Here is a 17,895-nt window from a genome sequence, read left to right as displayed (position 1 = left end):
AGCTCTATGTTTAGTCTTCTGAGGGACCTCCACATTTCTTCCAGATTGGTTGAAAAAGTTTACACTCCTACCAGCCATGTAATAGTGTTCCCTTTTGGCCACATCCATGACAGCATGTGTTATTTGTAGTTTTCTTGATAATGGCCATTCTAATGGCGTGGAGCTAGGATCTCAATGTTGTTCTCATTTGAATTTCTTTTATAGCCAGAGGTTTTGAACATCTCTTCATGTGTCTTACCTCTTCTTTTGAGAAGTCCCTCTTTAAGCCTTTAGCTCATTTAGTAATAGAGTTGATGGTTTTTTTTTTAGGATTTGTTTCTAGGGGGTTAATTTTTTGAGCTACTAATATATTTTAGATATGAGGCATTTGTCTGATGCTTAGCTAGTAAATATCTTCTCCATTCTGTGGGCTTCTACTTATCTTGCTATCTACGTCCTTTGACACTCAGAAACTCCTCAGTTTGATGCAATCCAATTTATTCAGGCTTTCTTTGATTTTGGTGATTCTAGATACTTATTTAGGAAGTTTTAACCCATGCCTAAGAGCCTTCGGGTTTCCCCTGCTAATATCTGTAATATTTTCATGGTGTCTGGTCTTATATTGAGGTCTAAGATACATTTGGAGTTGATTCTGGTACAGAATGATATTTAAGGATCTAGCTTCACTTTTCTGCATATGTATAGCCAATTTTTCCAGCACCATTTGTTGAAGAGGATAGCCATATTCCATCCTGTGTTTTGGGCTACCTTATCACATATTAGGTGGCTATAGATCTAGGGGTTTATTTTTGGGCCTTCTATTCCATTCCATTCGTCCTCAGGGCTATTTTTTGTGCCAGTAAGAAGCTAGTTTTATTACTACAGCTTTATAATAGGCAAAATGGAAATTTTTACTCTTACAAATATAATTATGTCAACATGAACTTAATATTACAACAGTATACTAAAAGTAATCAGTTACTCTGGTGATAAATATAATGCATTATTACTAATTATCTAAATAAATTGTATCACATATTGTAGAGATTAACAAATTAAATTTCTTATAATCATGGCAAAAGTAGAGAACAGAATCTTTACTTTCATTTCTAATGAATACATATACATTTTGGATTCTTGAATCTTTATTTACTTTTTGGCACCAGTGATGCTATTATAACCAGTAATGTTTCCCATGATAGCATATGTCATCTAATTATTTTAAGTGTACAGGTAACAAACCTAGTTTCTCATTACTAACTCTTGTATACAGAAACAGAATATAATTGACCACATTTTCATACACTTAACTGCAGTATACAATTATAACCATATCAGTTTTTAATTTTTCATTTTGAAGGTAAGTCTAAATAACAGTCTTGAAAATGAGCATGCATATGTACTCATCAAGTACCCTTACTTTAATTTACTGAGAGTAGAAGTCAACTGAAATCCACTTCTATAACAATTTACATAACAGTAAAAATAAGCTCAAACTCAACATTCTGCAAATTTTTGATATTGCATGTATTATTACCTTCTTTGAGAGAAAAGCCTTAATTTAAGACACCATGCAAAAATCTACTTAATCCTTCATAATTCCAGGAAATTAAACACTAAGCTTTAAATTTACCTTTTTCTGGCTTGAACTCCCAGGTCTGGTTTCTGCCCTTGAACCATTTTTGCTCAAGGCTAATACTATACTACCTGAGCCAAAGCTCCACATCCAGCTTTTTTTGGGGGGGGTGTTAATTGGAGATAAAAGTCTCACATATATCACTTAATATGATTTTTTTCTAAGTCTTTCCATTTCCTTACAAATGGGGAGATGTCGTTCTTTCTGATGGCAGCATAGAATTCCATTGCGTATAAATACCACATCATGTTGATCCACTCATCAACTGAGGGCATCTGGGTTGGTTCCATATCTTTGCTATGGTAAATAGTGCTGCAATGAACATCATTGTGCTAGAGGATTTAGTATGTCCTTGTTTCTGGACAATTGGGTAATTGCCAAGTAGTGGAATTGCTGGGTCATAGGGGAGCTCTATGTTTATGGTTTCCCTCATTTGTCATAATTAGTAGAAACCTTGGGCTCTCCTAGCATAGATTTTCAATAGAGCAAAACCTAGAGACATAAGGCCATACAGTAAATGAAAGGACCTCTAGGATACAGAAACAAAAGCCATATAATGAGTGATTGTTGTCCTTAATGTACTATGTTATCTCTCATCTCTTTTGCTGTCCCTTGGTTATCTCATATTGTTACAGTATCTCACTTTGTTATCTGATATATTGGATATATTTGTATTTGGTTATTTGAAATTGGATAGGGAAGGGGGGAAAACAAGATGAGGGGTGGGGTTGGGGGAGGGAAATGAGACATGAGAAAGGGTATCAATGTATGTGAAGTAATGCACCTTCTATCTGGCAATATAATGTAACCCTTCTATTAATTACAATAAAAATATATGAAAAAAGTCTCACATATTTTTCTTGCCTGGGCTGGGTTTGAACCTTGAGCCTTAGATCTCAGCATTCTGAATAGCTAGGATTACAGCCATGGGCCAACGGTCACCAGCATAAATCTGACTTTTTAAAGATATGCTTTATAAAAAAAAACAGGACTCAAGACACCCAAACACAGTGAAACCTAAAGAGGACAGTCTCAGGAGAAAAACAAATTATAATACCCAAGCATCCTTTCATATGTACATAAAATAATATATAGAATGAAAAGTACCCCAAAGATAAGGCAAAAAATATGCTGTATAAGTGTTCATTAAAATTTACAGCTTATTAACGAGGTCTACATACTTATTTCCCAGTCTTATGGTAGTTTGGGGGTGAGGATTTTTAAAAATATTGATATGAAAATGTTTTATTATAACTATTTATGGAAAGTGACAATTTGTTCTTGTGAAAAATAAGCAATTTATAATACTCAAACAATAAGGTTTAGTACAATGCTTTATGAGACTTCATCAGATTTCCAGAAGTAGTTATTGGAAAACTACAGAACACATTATGAATTTGTATCTTTTAAGTCATCTATAGGAATGGTGCTGTGAGTATCCAAAATATGTAAGTTCATGTACTTTGAGCCATAAAATGAGCATCTCCACAGATTTTAATTTTTCTTCCATACTTGTTTGTTTTCTTTATGAAAGTAATGCCAAACATTTACCTGTACTGAAGTTTTAATTTTGTGGACAAAACATAATTGCATTCGTACTTGTTCTTAACTAAGAGAAAGGTGTTTGATGGAAATTATTTCATCTCCTGGCCAATTAATATCTCTTTATTCAGAAATGATTTCCAACATAGAAATGTGAAAAGAATATTATTTCCAAAAGCATGCATGAGCACAAAAGCTTTATCATGTGTGTTACCTTGTATATTGTGTGTAAGTTATTTATTTATTTGAAATAGGAAATGAAAGGGGGGAAAGCAAGATGATTGGGAGGGGGGGGAAGGAAAATGGGGACAAAAACATGAGAAGGGGTATCAATATGTGAGAAGTAATCCACCTACTACCCGGTGAATGTAACTGTACCTCTCTCTCCATTACTCTGACAATAAAAAATAAAATAAAAATTTTAAAAAGCATTCATGAATATATTCTTAAACGAGATATTTCACTCATCATTAATATCTTTGCCTCTTTTCATTTCCTTCAGAGATAGTCTTTTCTTATTTGAGATAAGTTGTATATATCATTTCCCCTTGACCCATAAATATTTCAGAATATATTTATTAAGCATAGGAATCATCTTTTACATAATCAAATAAATATATTTCTTCTTTCTGTGAATAGGGATTGAACTTAGAGCTTCACTAGTCAAGTATTCTACCACTTGAGCTATACAATTAGCCCTTTTGTTTTTAATTCATTTTGAGTATACAGTCTTTTAACTTTTCTTCTGCTGGACTCAAACTCATGCTCTCCTGCTTCTGTTTCTGAAGTAGCCAGAGTTACAAGTGAGTGCTACCACACTTAGTAAACGTGTTTTAATGGAGTTTAGATAGTAAGAGACAACTTACCATCAGTAGTTTCATCCCCCCCAAAACGTTGTCTGTAGAAAAGCATAAGCTCAATGTTGTAGCATTTGTAGATGACCACTAGCATTATGAGGAGGAGGAAGATTGCCCCCAGACCTCCTGCAAGCTCAATTTTGTAGATCAGATCTGAAGCAAACAGAATAAACAGGAAAAAAAAGTGATTAAATTAACGATTGACCTGTTCCCCTATTTCCAGTTTGGAGAATGCATTGCAGATTCTACTTTCCTCCTGACAGTATTCTTACTTAATTCTTTGCTCTTAACATATTTGTGTAAATGAAATATTTTGTCAAACTAGCTCTTTTCTAAGGATTTAAATAATATTCTACATATAGTCTGTCCAACAAAGGAATTGTCACTCTCAATTTTCTATGTATATTTATTTTCACATTTATACATTTTCTTTAACTTTGAGTGAATTAGTAAATTGGCTGTACTTCCATTTCAAGGCCAGTGTTTTGTTGTTTCTGTTGAATTGTCTTATTGGTCTAGCAAGATTACCATTTTTTACTTCACAGACCACAGGCCCTATTCTTCTACAGGAGAACATCATAAAATTATTTTCAGAATCAAATAAAATCTAATGAGCTTGCAAGATTTAACTTTTTCATTCAACTCCACTAGTACATAATCTAATCTAAGGTAAGCAAGGGAAATTAGTTTACTCATTTCCCCCACTTATTTGAATAAATGACTATAATATATATGTGAGATAATATGCCCAGTGGAACTAAAAATGAATGAGAAATCCAGGCTAATCGTTTAGCCTTTTCAGCCAATACTTAGATATGCCATCCTTAAGTTGATCCAGTGGGACATTCCAGGAACTCTGAGAGCTGAGATAATTAAATCAACACATAATGGTAGAAAGCATAATGTCTCCCAATCTCAGAGAACAGTGAATTACCTATAGTTTAATTAGTGATATTAAGAAATCTAAAGAGTGCAACATCAAAAAAGAGGATGCCATATAGATTTAGAAAAATTGAGTCAGTGAATAATTTAGAGACATAGTGGAAATATATTTGCTAGTGTGGGATAAGAATATTCAATAATTATGACTTAATCAAATGTTATTGCTTATAAGGTAACTGACCTTCCTTTAATTCCATAATTACCAAGCAATTCTTCTATTACTAACTTCACTTGCTACGTAACTAGAAATTGAGAAAGGGAATGAGAAATTTGGTTGTCAAATTTGACGGTCAAACTCACATTTCTGACTGAGACAGAAAACCAGAAAATCAACGTTTCTCTAGGATTATTGCTTAAGAGCAAAAAAGGTATAACAAGATATATTTAACATAGTTTACAAAAAGCAGAAGCTGATGGTAGTTTATGATGTTGTTGATGAAATCTTTAGCCAGTCTATTATCTACTCTATTACTAATCACCTAGCACAAGATTTAATATTCCCACTCTTTAAATGAAGAATGTGAGATTCAGCAGTTGACGTCATTTATCTATGGTATTACAACTAAGAAGTGGCCCAAATCTCAAACTCAAGATTCGACATAATACACATCATACATTCTATTCTAGAAAATGACCTTTTGCTCGATAATACTTTTGGTAATACTTCTTGACAACCTATGACGTATGATGAATTTTGGCTCCAGATTCCTTTACAGTTCCAAAGGAAGAAAAAAAAACCCTACGCTTTATCAAGCATAATAAAGAAGATGGTCATATCTCAGAAAATCCACTTGGCAAGTGTTTGCTATATAAACCTGTAACCATAGACAGGGATGAAGAAGAGCATCTCCATGATCCTATGTATGAAGAAAAGTGTTAGGTTTTGTAGGGAAGAAGAGTTTAGTCTTAAAATAAAGGAAGTAGAGTGGGGGGAGGAATGGGGAACAAAAACATGACAAAGGGAATTAATGATTGAGAGGTAATGCAATCCCTACTTGATGAATGTATGTATACATAACTCTAAACATTACCCCGACAATAAAATACAATAAAAAACAAGAAGTAGAGTGAGAGAAGAATTCATAGTGGCCAGACATAGTTCATCCAATGAGGAACATCACAGAGTAGGAATGTACAAAGACAAATACATGTAATTCTTTTTCAGTAAGGGGAAAAGAGGAAGCAAAGACAAAGAAAGAGCATCAAGGTTTTGTAGAGGAGAAACAATTTCAATGAGAAACATTATGAAGGGCTCAATGAGTGGGGACAGGAAACTGGAAAGTGCCTCTTCATTGACTGCTGTAAGAGGAGGTCATATTGAAGACTGAGTTATGAAATTTTATGTAAATATGAAAGTCCCACCTATTCATACATTAGCCTTGCCACCTAATGTCTAAGCAGACTCCTCAGAAAATACTGCCTACTTCTGTGTGTGGCATAAAGCAAGCTAAACAGCCCTGTGCTGGGATGCAGATAAAAATCTTTGTTTTCTCACCACTTATATATCAATAATACATTATAAGTAGTGCACTGTGTTGCTCTTTAAAACTACTGCTTTTTCACCTTTGGACATTAGTTGACTTGATTTAGAATGTTTTTCCTGCTGTAAGATGTTCATTTTATTCTGTAAATGCTTTGGTGTTTTTTTTTTTCTATCTCCTTTTCCTCTCTGGTCAGAACAGTTTCCAACTGTTTACATAGTCACTGAATGGGATTTTTTCCCAGAAACTACTGCTATTTACACAGTAGAGTTGCTATTAGGTAGATGGAAACTTAGGCAGCAGGAACAATTTGTGCTCCCAAGCAGCAGACAGTTTTTCAGTAGTAAATTTATGAAGGAAAACTGGTGTGAAAAGTACCTTTGTGGTTTGGGGTCCACTTTATAAAAATTACTTTGGGAGATATTACTAATGATGGCTGTTTAAGTTAAAAACTGTGGACCCAGTCTCCAAGACACAATCAGTTTTCTTTAATTCAGTTCAAGCAGTCTCATCGAAAAGGAAATATCTATGGTACAATCAGAGGGTCAAATTAGTATTGACCATTTGACACTTGATATTTCTTTTGCATTGTTTGAGTTTCCATCTCACCAGGATCTATATTTTTAGGGACATTGCTTTACTGAGAAGCAGAAAGTCATTTTATTTGGGCTATTTCTTGTATACAGTTTATAAGCCAGAGAGAAAACACTTACAGGACTCAGGACTGTTAGGTTTTCTAGGCATGAAAAGTATATGTATAGTTCTTTCTTAACCTACTTATGTTTAAACCCAGCTGATTCCTTATTGTGAGCACAAAGATCAACTCGTACAAAATGGAACAAATGGTTGCTGTAGTCAAAGGGATTAGAGAAAAGGAATGTTTTAACAGACATAATTGGGAAGCCATTTAGAAAACTGCATGTGAGGACTTCTGTTGTGATTTGTTGGTTTCCTCTCAAAATCCATATGTTGTTCTAGACTGGGATTATTACTCTGATGTGTGAGAAGTCCTTGATTTTAACTCTAGCAATGGAAAACCTTCATATGTCAAAATCTAACTCCCCAAATTGATGGTATTAAACTGTGGGTCCTGTGGGAGATGATTAGATCATAAGAGTTGAAAGGAGTGATGTTGATCCTTTCTCCAAGAGAGCCTGTTTGCCACTTTTGACATGGGAGGATACACATAATTCACTATGAGAATGGCCCCTTATCAGGCACTACGTGGAATTAACACCTTAATCTGGGACATTTCACAGCCTCTAGAACTGTAATCAACAGCTTTCTGTTTTTACATATGATTCTGTGTAATGTATTTTGTTATGGCAGCCAAAAGGACGAAGATGTAAATTGAGGCTGACAAGTAGGATGCTTCTGTATAAAATAGCTAAAAAATTTGGAGGTGTCTCTTAGAACTTGGCAATGGGTAGAGGCTGAAAGAATTTGGGGGAGTACATTACCATTGAAAGGAACCTAAATAGAGGCTGAGGGCTCAGATGGAAAAGAGAACTACAGGGTAGCTTCAATATATTTAGAGTTCACCTGAATGGTGGTAGTAATTATGTTGCTCGAAATATGAATGGTAAAGACCATTCTGAGGAAGCATCACATAGAAATGAGGACTGCATCTTTACCTACAAAGCTGTTAATGATCTTGGATTTTTACATATTATAGAGCTATGGGAAACATTTTGATTATCAGTTGCCTGCTTTAAAGTAATATGTCATATCAGCTTTAAAAAGCAAGTTTCTTCTATGGTTTGGGAGATTAGTAGAACAGTAGTACTGAGGATTAAGAGAGAGATTCAGTAATAAAACTCTGTTTTGTGAGAAAAAGGTGTAGAGAAGCAGAAGTATTATTAGCGTTTCTTTACTCAAATTTCTTTGGATCACCAAATTAAATATTTCAGATAGACCTCTTATGAAAATTTAGTTGTACTTACCAAGTAAATGTTCACCAGAGAATAATGTAGTGGTAAGAGCTGGCAGAAGTTTGCATGAAAAAATGGTGTATTAGTTTACCAAATCATAACCCTGATAATTAAATACGTTGGACATGTATTTTCATTTTAAAGGACTTTTTCAGTTCATAAAAATACTCATCATGTTTCTTCTCCATAATATTCACTATGGACATTTCATTTCAACTATTTGAATTGCAGCTCATTGAAAAGTTATTTTCCATAAAATAAGCCATGTTCATATTGTAGGTGGAGATACCACAGCCCCTAAGATTGGGCTATGTTGTGATAAAGCTAGAAAGGTCCAAATTCAAATGAAATACCTGACGTTTCTCAAAACAGAGACAAATCTTGGACTGATATTAAATATTATGATAAGGTCACAGGGATTCATGCCCTTCTCTGAGATTTTTTTCATAGAACCCAGGAGAACCAAATGAAGAAAGATTAACTACTTTCTTTGACTGTTACCTAGAAGAGAGGGTGCAAGCTGATATATCACAGGCCAAAGTGGTTTTGTTGAAAGATATGGTTTTAAATGAAGTGACTATCAATATTTAAAAATTTCTAAAAGAAAGTAACATCAAGTCTTTCTGCTTCACATAGAAACTTTGAAGCATTCATAATGCTGAGTGTGCATTATATTTATCAGCCTATTCTGCTTTACCGATCATGTGCTTGTTCCACAAGTTCTCAATAATAAGAGGGAACTTTAATCATTGATTCAACCAGAAGGTATACTAAGTAACTATTAGTTGCTAGGCACTGCCTGAATTGCTAAGAATATAAAAAAAGTACAGCAGCTGGTTGTGGCTCGGAGAATCTATGAACCTGAAATAAGACTGAAACACTCAGGAACAAAGAGATCTTTGTAATAAAGAATCTGGACATGGTCAATACCTTCCCTTCATGTAGGTGGACTAAGTGGTTACCTAGAGCACAGGGCAAATGATCCAAGTTCAGTATAATGACAAGCATTGTTTGGACATAATATATTATAATCTATTACATAATTAGCATATGAATCTTCAAGTAGCTACATAAGACAGATATTATTGCCTCTGTTTTACAGATGAGGAAACTAAGGCTTAGAGAGTAATTAGACAAAACAGAGTAATTAGAGACAAACTAGTCTTCCTGAATAAGGTGGCTTGTCTGACTTCACTTTCCACATCAGACTCATTTATAATTAAATATTTCTTTATTTTGAGATGGAGTCAATTCCACTCAGGTAAGAAACAATATGAAAGAGACAGGAACATTATTCTCAGAATGATACTTCCTTGTGTCTTGTAGAGCTTTTAGCTACACACAAGAATTAGGGCTGGCTAGAAAATACACATTCTATCTTGGCCATTGAATAAGACCAACAACCTTGTTGATCAATCTGTTCTATTGTTCTATAGCCCAGGCAACAAGAACACTGATTAGGAACATTTGTTCTGCTACATTTATAAATCTTTTGCCAGAAAAGATTTAGCCTTTGGCAATAATCAAGACTTACTGCAAGAGAACAGCCAATTTGAAAGTGTCTCTGGCTATAGAAATTGCTATTTCTATATCTCGATTTATTTTCTTTATCTATAAATTTAGTTTCTTCTCTTTGTGTTTTATATACAATACTATTCAAACCAATGAGTGATTTGCACAAATGTCAAATTATTAAGAAATTATGAACCTGCTAAAGGTAGTATCACATGAAGTCCTTCTCCCAAATATGTTATATTATTTGGGGCCGGGAGTTTGGCCTAGTGGTTATAGTGCTTGCCCAGCATGCACGAAGACCCGGGTTCGATTCCTTGGTACCACATATATAGAAAAAAGCCGGAAGTGGTGCTGAGGCTCAAGTGGTAGAGCTCTAGCCTTGAGAAAGTCCAAGGACAGTGCTCAGGCCCTGAGCTCAAGCCCAGAACTGGCAAAAAACCCACAAATATGTTATATTATTTGTGATAATAATTGTAAGAATCATATGTGGTATTATTTATTGTATTTATATTTTAGTTAGAAAATCAAAGAGAAATGTTGTGTATTATCTGATATTGTAATTGCTAGCATTGTGTTTAAGGAATTATAAGTATGAAAATGTAAAATAGGGAGAAAATATAATGTCAATACAAGTCAAATTTTAAATAAGAGAATATTACAAGCAAGGCACATTTGTTAACAATTGCCTTAATGTACAGCAATATTCAATTTCTTCACTCCCTCCCTAGTAATCATATTATGAAAGATATTGAGCCTAAAATCAAACTTTAAGAGAATAAAATAAAGCCATGAATGGTATTAAACTTTAGTAGTTATTGGTGCTTAACTAAAACATAATTATAAAAAAAGAAATACCCTTTTTACGCAGCAGAACACTGGCATGTTTCCGTCCATTTCGGTTTTCCACATGGCAAGTATAATTAGCTAAATCTGCCTCCACCACTGAGTCAAAGATGAGTGTTAACTCAACTTCTTTCTCGCCAAGATGCTCTTTGAGAAGTCTGAAAATAAAGAGTATTATTGGTTGAATTGCTTTTAATTACATTAGATAGAATCTATATGGCTATAGGGTCTACATACAAATGATTATAGACAGCCCTTCTTATTCAGGACTCTGAATTGAGTCTGAATTGAGTTCGGTTGAAAGTAGGTGATGTGTATGGGGACCTCCAACAAGGAAATGACAATGGTACTATTTTGAAGAACAAATGAAAAAGTGAGAAATTCACTCAGAAAGAAAAAAAAAGAAATAACAGGCTGGGCGCGGTGGCTCATGCTTATAATCCCAGCTACTCGGGAGGCTGAGATCTGAGGATCGCGGTTCAAAGCTGGCCTGGGCACTGTAGAACCTGAGACCCTTATCTCCAAATAACCACTAGAAAACGGGAAGTAGAGCTGTGGCTCAAGGGTTGGGCAGTAGCCTTGAACTGCAGAGCTCAGGGACAGTGTCCAGGCCCAGAGTTCAAGCCCCGTACCCAACAAAAAAAGAAAGGAAGGAAGGAAGGAAGGAAGGAAGGAAGGAAGGAAGGAAGGAAGAAAAGAAAGAAAGAAAGAAAGAAAGAAAGAAAGAAAGAAAGAAAGAAAGAAAGAAAGAAAGAAAGAACATATTAAATGAAACTAATGTGATTTGGGGGTGAAAAGGAGAAAAAAGTAAGTTTCATGTTCTAAATTGAATTTAGGAAAACAATTTGGATGCTTATAATATGGAATGAGGAAATAATTTATAGTTCAAATTTTAACACTAGAGAAATTAAGGAGAAAGGAATTATTCTGAACAGTGTGACCATATGACAAGTAAAGCAAATGTGGTTAATAACCTTGTGTACTGAGAAGTCTGTTGTCCAATGTAATAAGTTCTGTCTCCTAGCCACACAAAGAATAGTTCAATTCCTATAGCTCTTATTTTCCCAAATATCACTCCACCACTGTCCTTTTTTTTCGCTTTGTCTTCTGTGACATTTTCTTCCAATCGTTTTTTTTTTTTGCTTTTTTTAAGTGAAATTTCAAAGGGCCTTGAATGATCAATGACAACATATATTATCAATGACAACGGATATTCTTTACAGAAGAGCCAAGTGTCCAGGTTTCTTATCTTCAGGAGTGGAAGTGAATACCCTGTTGAGTTTTCTAATTTTGTCTTACCTTTGACTAAAGTAAGAAATCATGAATCAAACTGAGGGGAAATTACATTATGGGGTATGTTCTTAAATACATTCATTTGTAAATAAAAATAATATGGAAATTTAGAGGAGTAGAAAAATTCTTATATCCCTCTGACTTGTTGTCATTGAGCCTAAAGTTGGTACAATTAATATATACTAGAACAGAGAGAGGGAGAGAGGACAATTGTGCATAGAAAAACTTGATTCTAAACACAGGTGTTTCCTTTGTCTTTCCTTTACAAATTGGTTAACTCAATGGTGCCTCAATTGAATAATGGAAAAATATCATACCTTTAAGAATAAAAATTGCCAAAGTGATTTGTAAAGTAAACAATACTATGCACATGCAAGGGAATGCTATTAAATATTAATATTTTGTTTCAGGAATAGGGTGAATAGATTTGGGATCATCAAAAATATTTTCATTTACATTTGTTGACATTTAAGTTACACTTGACTTATTCTTGCCTGGTTCCTTTTTGAGAAATGGAAGGGCTTAAAATTGATTTGTTGGAGAAGAGTTTCAAGAGTCAGACGGTCATGTATTGATAGCAGAAGTTAAAAGGCATGCATTTAAAATTAACCTTATCTCTGCTTCCTTCAAATAAGATATATATCGTAGCGTTGACAATGGGGCATTGTAGCTCAAGTAAGTTTTCTGTCATTTTTCATGTACCATCACTGAAATAGACCAATTTTAAGAAATATGGCGGCAAATTTTACAAGTACATCTTTTGTTAGTTTTTATATGAATTTCTTCTTCCTAAGCTATAATTTGTCTCCCTTCTCTTTTCTTCCAACATATACTTAATCAAGAAATGAATTGGAATTTATTCTGCTCATGATTTGTATCGACCTATGCTGTGTCCATTTTCTCCCTACTCTTGTTAGATCACACTGCACTCAATTGTTTCAGTTCTGTGTAACTTGCTATGGAAGCAACCCCTGTAGTGGTGGAATCCAAATAGGCATCACAGACTCAGTTTGATTTAAAGTCTCACATAGAAGGCAGCTACAGCCTCTGCCAGGCACGAGGCAGAAAGCTGATCCTATTACTCTCTACCAAGTCTTTCCCTCTAACTTTCTAAAGCAGTTTCCAAAACAGATCTTCACAGGCTACAAGAAAGCATTTGGAGAGAGCATTTGAAAAATGATCTTCAGTCTGTCTATTAATACTTATGACGTGTGTTAATTTTCAGCTCTTAAAAATCTAGGAGTGACTTGTTTTCTGGGAATTAAAAGTTAGGATGGTGCCTATGTCACAAATGACCATGAAGAACAGTCATAATTTAAATATTCAAAATCAATATGTATTAAAACATGACATGGTACCCATTAATATGTACAATTTTCATATTTTAATATAGTAGCTAAATAATTTTTTAAAAATTATAACTAATAATTTCTAGAAGCACACTATAGATGAATTTGGAACTTAACCTATCCAGGTGGCATAATCTTAGGACTTTACTTGTCAGGAATTTTGCAAAGAGGAGCACTATCTGTTTTCATGGTGACTATAAGATAAAATGTTCTCCTCTGCTTCTGCCCTAGAAAGAGAAAAATCGATGAGCCCAGAATGTTAGTTCTATTTCTTTAGAGGGCTGTCTTCTAGGAAGCTGATTTATCAAAGCTTAAATTGCCTAGTTTCTACCAATGCCTAGGTTAGGTATAAATTAACAAAATATCTATGAGGATTACTAAAAATGGCGATAAAAGAAATAAAAGTACTAAATAGTGAACATGTTTCTTATGCATGTATAGGATATTTCAACTGTCATTCTCCCCCAATATAATCTCTAGATTGGACACAATTGAGATGGTGTTACTTAGCCACTCATTTCTGTGGCCAAAATCATTGACAAAACACCTTAGGGAAGAAATTATTTATTTTCACTTATGGTTTCAGAGGCCTAAGTAAAAAATCTTCAATGCTGTAGATTCTGTTACTGTGGTGAAACAGAATATTATAGTAGAAAGAGTATGTGATAGAGGATATTTCAGTACTGGAGGGAAATCAACAAGATACAGCCATTTTTAAGAGTATTTTGACTGCTTCTTACAAAGCTAAATATTGTTTGAGCATATGAGTCAACAATCACAGTTTCATATTTACAGAAAATCCTATACACCATATTTATAGCAGCTTTATTCATTTTTGCTAAAATTGGGAAGCAATCAAATAGTTTTTTAATAGGTGAGTGATTAGACATCTCATATATTGAAATAATGCTAAATTCTTCAGTAATAAAAATCAAATTAGGTATTAATTCACAAAAAGATAAGGGGTAAACATGAGTGCAAATCAGTAATTAAAAGTAGCCAGATGGGGGCCGGGAGTTTGGCCTAGAGGTAGAGTGATTGCCTAGCATGCACGAAGACGCGGGTTTGATTCCTCGGTACCAGATACATCGAAAAAAGCTGGAAGTGGTGCTGAGGCTCAAGTGGTAGAGTGCTAAGCCTTGAGAAAGTCCAAGGACAGTGCTCAGGCCCTGAGCTCAAGCCCGGGACTGGCAAAAAAAAGGAGCCAGAAGGAAAAGGTCACAAATTGTATGATTATCATCATATAAGTTTCAGTAAAAGCACAACTAGATAGAAAGCTAAAAGATATGTAGTTGTTAGAGGTTTGAGTGAGAAGGAAAGAGTCGAGTGTTTAAACAGAGTACAGAGGAATTTTTAGGAAAGTAAAAATATCCTATATGCTATTGTAATAATATATATGTATATATGATATCATACATTTGCCTAAATCCCAGGGTGAATCCTACTGTAAATGGCAACTTAAAATAGCAAAACAATACTATTACATTAATTATAACAAATATGCTACACTAATGCAATATGATAATAGGGGAAACTGAGGGAAGAGACAGAGGGTACTTTCTGCAAAGTACATTTATTATGCTAAAATTCACATAAAATAGATCCTCTTACTTACTAATTTTTGTAAACATACATGCATAGTTAACACTATGCATGATAAAAATAATAATTCACTGTCTTTTGTCTTTTAAAAAAGTTATACTAGTAGATTCTATCTACTACCATTCAGGAGGCAGAGGCATGAGGATTGCAAGCCCCAAAACATGACAAATTCAAGCCTGTAATCCTAGTAACTCCGGAGGCTGAGATCTGAGGATCATGGTTTGTAGCTGTCATTGCCAGGAAAGTCTGAGACTCTATCTGTAATTAACCAAATAAAAACACAAGTAGAGCCCTGGCTCAAAGTGATAGAGCACTAGTCTTGAGCAACAAAATCTTAGGACAGTGTCCAGGCCTTGATTTAAAGCCTCACAGCCAACAAAAATAAATTTATACTGGAGCCAAAAAAAATAAAGTTATGTTGGAGCTAGGGGCTGGTTGCTCATATCTGTAATCCTAGACACTCAGGCTGATATCTGAGGATTGTGGTTCAAAGCTATCTCAGGCAGGAAAGACTGTGAGAGAGCCAGAAGTGGTGCTGTGGCTCAAAGTGATAGAGGACTAGCCTTGAACAAAAGAGCTCAAGGATGTTGCCGAGTTCAAACTCCACAACCACCATCACCATCAGCACGTTTTACTAGAGCTATGTTTTGGGACACATTTGAGCATTATTTTGTATATGTTTAGCAACTAGTGTAATGCTAGGGACATCATAGGAGCTCAATAAAAACTCAATGAATAAATAGCTACAATTTACTGAGAAAAACTAATGTGGTAAGCCAAGGTACAGAGAAAACATAAATGAATATTTCTAAGTAAGAGAAGTCAGTTTAACCAAGATTATACACTACATTATTCTAATTCTATGACATTCTAGGAAAGAAAATATTGTATATACACTAAATTGATCAGAAGGTATCAGTGGTTTGATATCAGGGGAAATGAACAGGTGGGATACAGAGGCTTTGTAGTCAGCGAAACTATTCTATATAGTATTATAATTACTGTAATTATAGAGAACAAGTCATTGTATACTGTTCCAAAGTAACAGAATAAACATTAAGCTTAAAATGTACTGGACAGTTGTCCCCCCAGTACTCACCAAGACACTTGGTACTGATGCATAAGCCCATTATATAAATGGCATAAATATTTGCATAAACTCTGTACACTTTTCCCATATACATGTTGTGTGCCACCAGTACTGAGGCTTGAACTCAGGATATGGGCTCTTTTTTTTTTTTTTTTTTACTTAAGGCTAGCAGTCTACCACTTGAACCCAGCCCCACTTCCAGGATTTTGCTACTTAATTTGAGATGAGAGTCTCACTAACTTCTGTCTGGGCTGGCTTTGAACCATAATCCTCAGATACCAGCCTCCTAAGTAACTAGGATTATAGGAATGAACCAGTACTGTCTGGGTTCCCACAAACTTCAAAATATTAGTTTTAACTGACACATAAAAACGTAAAAATTACATATCACTGGGGCTACGTTAATGTTTTGATGTTGAATACACTGAGTAATGTTTATATCAGGTTAAACATACCAATCTCTTCAAACATTTATCAATTCTTTATAGTTAAAACTTTAAAGAATTCTTCCATGTTTTTAAAAAATGTTCTGTATTGCTATGTATAGTCATATCATTGTGCAACAGCATACCAGAACTTCTTGTTTCCATCTAACTGTAAGTTAGTAGCCATTAATCAACCTTTCCCCACCTTTGCCTTCCTCCTACTCTCTTAGCCTCTGGTAACCACCATTCTACTCTCAGGCTAATTACATTTCTGTTCACTTCTGATTTAAATAGAAAATTTCTATTTGCTGTTTAATTGGGGTAAATAATTCTAAAGTGCCTAAGTCCAGTTTCCATTCCTTGTAAATAGACTCTTGAACTAAATGGAATCTTCCTTTGATGTCTAAATATTGTGCAGAGTCTCGGGGTCATTATTCTGAATTATGTGTAATCATTGTCCAAGAATGATGATTGAGAATATGAGGGATAGGAGGTATATTTCAAAACAACTTTTAAGTGAACAAAATCTCTTTTGATGTCGTTTTTCTTTTTTCCCCTTATCGAAGCCCCAAAGACCTGAACCACGTCTGACAAAATCATATTTAAATGTATTGAGGGATGGGGTACCTCAGGAACTGTTAATTAGTCTTTGAAAAGGTAAGAAAGAATCTTTTGTAAAATTAAGGTTTCAAGAGGAGGAGGTCTTAAAAAAAACAGTGGTAAATTGTGGATTTTCTGAAGTGGCATCTGGGGAAGGGGAAATTAACTGGGGATTGGATTCTGTCATGAGGCGAGGGTGACTTAGCCATTGGGTACCGATCCCCTGTAATAAATGTCAATAGCAAAGCAGGTCTGGGCATCCTAGGTAGGAAAGCAGTAATCACTCAAGGGAGGAGGGGTTCCTTATGGCATTTTACAACTGCTACATGACCCTGGGAGAAGCAGTGTTTTCTGTTAACTTTGCAGCTGGCTTTATCTGTCTGTCCTCCCACCCTGATTAATGGCAGGGCTGCTTATTCTCAGTCCATACTGATTTTCACTCTTTCAGTTCCGGGTAGATTTTGACTCTAAATGTGAATTACAATATAGCATTCTGTTAACTTGAAAAATTATTCATTTTTAAAATTTATCTTTAATGAGTATAAAATGTTTTAATTCAACGTATCAGTTTATTAGTGCATTTCATCTGGATCAATGATACCCCTTTCATAATTTTTTCCATCATTTGCTAGCTGTGATTTGATGAATTCAGTCTAGCAGCTCAGGCATTGTAAACTCCTCAATGGGAGATCTTGCAGTCCCTAAACCTCAGTTTTTTATTTGGCCAAGAAAACATATGGTACGTATCTGGTATACTGTCTTGACTGTTTTTTTTTTATTTAGAGTGCCCAATATTTTTAAACTTTTCTT

The 17,895-nt window shown here is 34.7% G+C and overlaps 1 protein-coding gene across 1 annotated transcript in view; it reads right to left on the bottom strand.

The window, feature by feature from the left end:
* Nucleotides 1-17,895, bottom strand: part of Il1rapl2 (interleukin 1 receptor accessory protein like 2) — a 479,341-nt gene that overhangs the window by 17,770 nt on the left and 443,676 nt on the right. The window contains exons 7-8 of the mRNA XM_090327149.1: nt 10,739-10,884; nt 4,024-4,167 (exon numbers count right to left, since the gene is read on the bottom strand). Of these exons, the coding sequence (XP_090183275.1) occupies nt 4,024-4,167; nt 10,739-10,884 (290 nt within the window). The remainder of the gene's footprint in view (nt 1-4,023; nt 4,168-10,738; nt 10,885-17,895) is intronic.

The sequence above is a fragment of the Megascapheus bottae genome, chromosome X (genome assembly GCF_031878675.1).
Source record: "Megascapheus bottae isolate mThoBot1 chromosome X, mThoBot2.hap1, whole genome shotgun sequence".
Taxonomy (NCBI): domain Eukaryota; kingdom Metazoa; phylum Chordata; class Mammalia; order Rodentia; family Geomyidae; genus Megascapheus; species Megascapheus bottae.
Note: the sequence above shows the minus strand (reverse complement) of the source record. Positions and strands in the feature narration are given on the sequence as shown.